The sequence below is a fragment of the Odocoileus virginianus genome, chromosome 3 (genome assembly GCF_023699985.2).
Source record: "Odocoileus virginianus isolate 20LAN1187 ecotype Illinois chromosome 3, Ovbor_1.2, whole genome shotgun sequence".
NCBI classification, from domain to species: Eukaryota; Metazoa; Chordata; class Mammalia; order Artiodactyla; family Cervidae; genus Odocoileus; species Odocoileus virginianus.
Window position 1 is genome coordinate 16064115 of NC_069676.1, and position 7374 is coordinate 16071488.

At 45.7% G+C, this 7374-nt stretch overlaps 1 protein-coding gene across 6 annotated transcripts in view; it reads right to left on the minus strand.

Annotated features, from left to right (window-relative positions):
* ACSBG2 (acyl-CoA synthetase bubblegum family member 2) overlaps nt 1-1336 on the minus strand; it is a 52132-nt gene extending 50796 nt beyond the window's left edge. For 4 of the 6 annotated variants that reach the window (XR_011486725.1, XR_011486726.1, XM_070464859.1 and 1 more), the window contains exon 1: nt 1100-1336. Coding sequence is in view for 2 of the 6 variants with exons in the window: in XM_070464859.1 (XP_070320960.1) it covers nt 1100-1146 (47 nt within the window). In the remaining 4 variants the exon portion in view is untranslated. Of the gene's footprint in view, nt 1-1067 lie in introns of all 6 variants that reach the window. The other 2 variants (XR_011486727.1, XR_011486728.1) reach the window with 2 other exon arrangements.
* Nucleotides 1337-7374: the final 6038 nt, after the last annotated feature.

Below are 7374 nucleotides of genomic sequence, written 5' to 3' on the forward strand. Positions count from 1 at the left end.
TTTAAAAAGCCATGTGGGGTTCATTAGAGCAATGGATTAAGAATTCTTATTGAATTTAAGGGACAAGAGTGAAAACTATACCATCTCAAGATATAATTTGATGAAATATCCACTTTTTAAATGAAAATCTCTTAGCCCATAAGAAATGGAAGTGTCTGCATAACTTGATAAAGGCTGTCTACTAGAACTATGAATATTATATTTAACAATGGCAACAGAACCATCAGAAGAATTTCCATGAAGTCAGAAAGAAGATGAACACATCAGCTGTCACTTCTACTAGTCAGCATTGACATGGAGGTCCTTAGTCAATGCAATAAGACAAGAAAAGGAAGGGAGAGGAATTAAGATTGAAAAGATGCAACATCGCCACCGCATGTGATTGACTGCCCCTATAGATATTCAATCAACTGAAAAGCTATTAGAAATAAAAACCGTTCTGGGACTCCCCTGGCAATTAAGACTCTGCACTTACAATGCAGGGGGTGCAGGTTCAATCCCTGGTTGGGGAATTAAGATCCTGTATGCTGCTTGGCACAGCCAGTTTTTAAAAAATAATAAATAAATAAATAAAACACCTGAGAAAAAGGAAAAAAAAAACAGTTCTTTAAGGTGATTACAGAAAATCAATATTTAAAAACCAATAGCATTCTTGTACACCAGCAGCAACCACTTAGAAAACGCAGTAGAAAAAGACATTGAGAGTCTAGCTCAAGGCCAAAATGTGTGTTTGAGGTGAATCCAACTCCTAGTGAAATATGCCTGAATGTTACACTGACATACTGCTTATCGAGGGCTTCCCAGGTAGTGCTAGTGGTAGAGAATCTGCCTGCCAATGCAAGAGTTTTAGGAGATACAGTTTCAGTCCCTGGGTCAGGAAGGTTCCCTGGAGTAGGAAACGGCACCCCAGTCCAGTATTCCTGCCTGGGCAGAGGAGCCTGGAGTGCTACAGTCCATGGGGCCGCAGAGTAGGACATGACTGAGAGATTGAGCACACACACAGATATATTGAAAGTCAAGTATGACTGTCAGACAGCAAATCCCAGAGGACCCGGATGCGCCCCCACCTCCCACAGCACTGGCACCTTCCACTTTTCACCAGGTATGGTTCTGGCCATCACAGCAAAGCATGGGTTGCAGAGACATCTGGGCACTCGGGGTGTTTTCTTCCACAGAAATGACAAACAAGTTGCTCCTCCTGGAAACCTGAGCATGGGCTGCCCCTTCCCAGCCCTCGTCACCGTCGATGGTGGTGGTGATGAGAGGCAGGAATGCGGGCAGTTTTCCTTCCCAACAGCCCTTCTATCCCATTCAGGCTTCCAGAACCTTCCTCCCAGTCACCTCTTGTGACATCACTGGCTGCCCCCGCCTTCCCACCCCACCACACCTCCACTCCTGCTTCCAGAGCAGGAGAGCAGCCATTCTCTTTCCACCCATCCATCCCTTCATGCATTGCACTCCTTAACTTTTGGTGAAATTCATATGGAGCCACAGCACTTACGTCAGGCATCGTGCTAGATGCTGAAGATGTGAAGAAGTGCAGAACCAGATGAGGTCTGTTCAGGGAGACCATGGGAAACCTGGAGTCAGACAGAGAGACCCAACATATGTCAGTGGAAAGGGTTTGCTAGTGGGACCGGCCTAGGCAGGGAGGTCGGGAGAGGTCCCTGGAACTGAGTTCTAAAGGCTGGGCAGGTGTTAGCCTGACTCACTGCTTTTCATCACATGCCCTGCTCCATGCATTCTCAGTCTGCTTCTGCCTCCTCTCGCAGTTGCATCCCACTGCCTAAAACAGCTCCTGGTCAGGCACGCAGCAAGTATGTTCAGTCAGTTAAGACTTATTGCCCAACCCTCAACATTCATAGGAAACTGATACTAAAGCTGAAGCCCTAGTACTTGGGCCACCTGATGTGAACAGCCAGCTCATTGAAAAGACCCTGACGCTGGGAAAGATTGAGGGCAGGAGGAGAAGAGGGCGACAGAGGATGAGATGGTTGGATGGCATCACTGACTCAATGGACATGAGTTTGAGCAAACTCTGGGAAATGGTGAAAGGGAGCCTGGCATGCTGCAGTCCTTGGGGTCACAAAGAGTTGGATGTGACGAGCAACTGAACAACAACCACCCAAACACCCTGCCCTGTCAAGAGGCAAGAACAGGAGTGTTCTACTGTCTCTGGAGCCTTCTGGGTGGTTCCCATCCGTGGCTGAGCAGTGTCACCCTGAGAGCCCCGAGTCAGCTGAAGCTGGAGAGTGAGTGTCCACCAGCAGCCATTCTGACTGTCTTCTCCCAGCCCCTCAGCCAAAGATCACCCCCCAGGCCGCCTTGCTGCAACATGTGGCCCTCTGGCTACACCCTGACCTGTGGAGTGTGGAGACAGGTAGTGCGGGGGTCACTGTAGAGTCATGCCCCTAACGGAAAGGAGGTTGGGACCCCCTTTCCCTAGTGGGAGGCTGAGATCTGAAGCAATCACCTTGGATAGGAAGGGAGCTGAACAGTGAGGAGGCAACGCAATAAGAGGGAAGGAGCCTGGGTCCCTAATGACTGTGCAGCCACCTTGCTAGTCCTGGACAGATAGAGTTTCGTGCACACACACACACACGCACCTTCACATGTTCACACTCACACGTATACTCATCTGCACTCACACCCATGCACACATTCTCCCACAATCATACCCATTCACCCCCTCAAACACACCCTCCTACAGACCCACAATTGGGTCACACACTCAAGTCACATACACCCTCTTACAGATACACAATTATAGTCACACAGATGCACTCACGCACAAATTTCTATACAGACACATAATTATATACACATGTGCTCAGCACGGGTATACACAACAACCTCACATTCTTGTGCATCCTTATTGGACGCAGGATTGCATACACATGTGCTCTCACACGTGCGCTCACACACCTTCTCACAGATATTCTCACACACGTGCACGCACAACTGTCTTGCCACGGAAAGGTAAGTCACCCAGGAAAAGCCCATCCAGAAATATCTCAGCGGATGTCCACCCTGATCGCGTTCAGGGTTGAAGGGCGCACTGAGAGCTTCCGGGAATGCTGCTGGAAGCCGACCTCTGCTCCTGGTGGCTTGGGATCTGCCTCCCCTGAATAGCTCCCCGCATTGAGGGTCACCCTCCCTTCCCAGGGCCACCCACACTCACGTGGGGGCATCAAGCCGCCCACCCATCACCCCATCTCAGGGCAATACTGAGAGGGGTCCCAGCCACCGAGCCTCCATGGGGGAAGGGCATCCTCTCTGCCTTGGAGACTGGGTTCTGACTCCTCCCCTCCCCCAGGGTCACCCCTGAGTGCTCCCCAAATAAACCTTTCACAAGCTGAGTTCGTCCGCCCTGCTTCCCCGTGAGCTCCACACGTAGCAAGAGCAGTCAGCGCTCCCCCTAGAATCCCTGTGTTGACCTCGTCTCACTTTTCTCCTACCTGCCCTAGATAAGCTCGCAACGGGGACCTTTCAATGCCCCACCAGTGGTGGCCATCAGCAGTGACCACACCCTCCGGGTGGTGGACGAGCCCCTTCTCCAAGCAGAGGGACAGAGTCGATTCCAGGCCACTGCGCACATTTTAATCAAGGAAAGTCTGACAGTAGAAAACAGGATTGCACGGAGGCAGCGGCTGCAGAAAGAAAAGCCCTGATTGGGCAAAATCTGTCCACCCCAACCCTGCTGACCCCGGAAGCCTCCCCCGCCCCACCTCCAGAGCCAAGGGCAAAATGAAAGTCGCCTCAAAAAAGCTAAAAATAGAGCTACTATATGATCCAGTAATCCACTTTTGGTTATATAATCTGAAGGAAATGAAAACGCTATCTTGAAGAGCTGTCTGTACTCCTGTGTCCACTGCAGCACTCTTTATAATAGCCAAGAAGACCTGGAGACAACCTAAGTGTCCATTGACAAGTGAATGGATAAAGAAGATATGGGGTGTGTGTGTATACATATGATATATATTAAGCTGGAATCAGGATTGCTGGGAGAAATATCAACAATGTCACATATGCAGATGATATCACTCTAATGGCAGAAAGTGAAGAGGAATTAAAGAGCCTCTTGATGAGGATGAAAGAGGAGAGTGAAGAAACTGACTTGAGACTCAACATTAAAAAACTTAAGATCATGACATCTGGTCTCATCATTTCACGGCAAACAAGGGGAAAAAGTGGAAACTGACAGATTTTATTTTCTTGGGCTCCAAAATCACTGGTCAGTGACTGCAGCCTTGAAATTAAAAGATGCTTGCTCCTTGGAAGGAAAGCTATGACAGACCTAGCATATTAAAAAGCAGAGACATCACTTTGCCAACAAAGGTCCATATAGTCAAAGCTATGGTTTTTCCAGTAGTCATGTATGGATGTGGGAGTTGGACCATAAAGAAGGCTGACTGTTGAAGAATTGAGACTTTTGAATTGTGGTGCTGGAGAAGGCTCTTGAGAGTCCCTTGGACAGCAAGGAGATCAAACCATTCAACCCTAAAGGAAATCAACCCTGAATATTCACTGGAAGGACTGATGCTGAACCTGAAACTCCAATGCTTTGGCCACTTAATATGAAGAGCCAGCTCATTGGAAAAGACTCTGATGCTAATAAAGATTGCAGGCAAAAGGGGAAGGGATAGCAGAGGATGAAATGGTCAGATAGAATCATCGATTCAATGGACGTGAATTTAAGGAAACTGAAGGAGCTGGTGGAGGACAGAGGAGCCTGGCGAGCTACAGTTTGTGGGGTCACAGAGAGTTGGACACGATGTAGCAACTGAACAAAATGATACATATTTATGTGTATATCAAGAATGCTATACTTCGCAATCATTAAAAAGAAGGAAATTCTGGCAATTGAGACTATATGGATGAATCTTACAGACATCATGCTTACTTAAATGTCAGACAGGAAGACAAATACTGTATGATCTCAATTATATATAGAATCAAAACAAAACACAGCAGATGGTTGGTTTTCAGAGGTGGGGGATGGGGAGACGGGTGAGGTGGTCAAAAGGCGCAAACTTCCAGTTATAAAATCTGTAAGGATGTAACACACAGCATGTGACTTCAGTTAATAGTACTCTATTACAGACTTGAAAGCTGCTTGGACTTCCCTGGTTTTCTAGTGGTTGAGAATCTGCATTCACAATGCAGGGGACACGAGTTCAGTCCCTGGTCCAGGAAGATTCCACACTGCAGGGCAGCTAAGCCCATGTGCCTCAACTACTGAAGCCCCAGCCCTCGAGCCTGTGCTTTATGACAAGAGAAGCCACTGCAATGAGAAGCCAGTGCACTGAGAGAAAGACCCAGTGCAGCCAATAAATAAATAAATATTTTTTTAAAAAGCTGCTAAGAAGTCGATCTTAAAAAGCCTCACAAGAAAAAAAATTGTAGCTATGTAAAGTGATGATTAACTAGACATTGTGGTGGCCATTTTGCAGTGTATTCTGATATGGGATTGTTATGTTGTACACCTGAAACATATTGTATCAATTGCATGTGTGCTAAGTCACTTCAATTTGCGTCTGATTCTTTGCTAGCCTATGAACCTTAGCTTGCCCGGCTTCTCTGTCCATGGAATTCTCCAGGCAAGAATACTGGATTGGGTTACCATGCCAATTATACCTCAGTAAAACAAAGTTCAAAAAAAAAATAGCAAAGCAAAAAAACTCCACAAATTCAGGTAGAGGCTGGATTGGATACAAGGGGTGGTGGTTCGGAGATTTCTACTATATATGCCCCAGGGTGATTCTCATTTGTTCTTCCAGAGGAAAACAGTAACTTTCCTCCCAGCTCTCCTTCGTGGGAGTGCGCGTCTCTCGCACCCAGCCAGAGTGAATATGACATGGCATCTGGGGTGTCTATGGCATGCAGCACAGATGGAGTGCTCTGACATTTGTCTGCTGTGTTTTAAAGTCTTTACTTTTTTTTTTTTGGCTGGGCCAGGTGGCATGTGGGATCTTAGTTCCCCAACCAGGGATCAAACCTGGGCTCCTTGCGTTGGGAGCACAGAGTCTTAACCCGTGGACCAACAAGGAAGTCCTAAGTTTTTACTTTTCGATTAAGGTAATTCATACCCCTTGTTTTGTTGTTTTTTGAGTATCAGAAAGGTTTGTAGCAAAGCGAAAAAAATGCCCTGTTCCACCTCTGCCTCCTCAAATTCCACAGGTGTCCCTTCCCCAGGAGCCAACAATTATCAACACTTTGACTCTTTCCTTTGATATTAGCCTCAGTTTTTTTAATTTAATTTTTCATTTCATATTGGAATATAGTTGATTTACAGTAGTGTGTTAGTTTCAGGTGTCCAGCCAAGTGATTCAGTTATATATATATATAACCGTATGCTTGTAAGACCTGTAAGATTGTTCTCTATGTCTGTGACTATTTCTGTTTTGTAAATAAGTTCATTTGTGTCATTTTTTTAGGTTCTACATGTAAGCGATATTATATGATACTTGTCTTTCTCTGACTTACTTCACTTAGTATGACAATCTCTAGGCCCATCCATGTTGCTGTAAATGGCATCCTTTCTTTTTTTTTTTCTTTTTACAGCTGAATAATATTCCATCCTATATAGGTACTATATCTTCTTTATCCATTCCTCTGTCAATGGACACTTAGGTTGCTTTTGTGTTCTGGTATCGTTAACAGTGCTGCTGTGAACTTTCGGGTGTATATATCCTTCTAACCTCAGTTTTAGATTTTATCCTCTGACTTCCTGTTATGGCCTTGCTCTCTGATGATTTTCATCTATATCATTACATGAATTAATATTTCATTATCTATCCTCATAACAGCATAAAAAAATACATCCTCATATGAACTGACCACTTCATAAATTGAAAATCTAGGAGAAAACCAGAATCCTCCAAAACTTAAAGAACTTCAGGAATTTTATTACATCTTTGTTTTTAATCTCAGGGTGGACTTCCCTGAGCATGAAAAGTGTATATTCTGAAACAGTCCTTGTCTGGGAAAAAAGAAACACAGTCGCGTCCACTCCAAAACACAGTTCAGTTCAGTTCAGTCGCTCAGTCGTGTCTGACTCTTTGTGACCCCATGGACTGCATCACCTCCGGCTTCCCTGTTCATCACCAACTTCCGGAGCTTGCTCAAATTCATGTCCATCGAGTTGGTGATACCATCCAACCATCTCATCCTCTGTCGTCCCCTTCTCCCGCCTTCAGTCTTTCTCAGCATCAGGGTATTTTCCAATGAGTCAGTTCTTTGCATCAGGTGGCCAAAGTATTGGAGTTTCAGCTTCAGCATCAGTCCTTCCAATGAATATTCAGGACTGATTTCCTTTAGGATGGACTGGTTATATCTCCTTGCAGTCCAGGGAACTCTCAAGAGTCTTCTCAA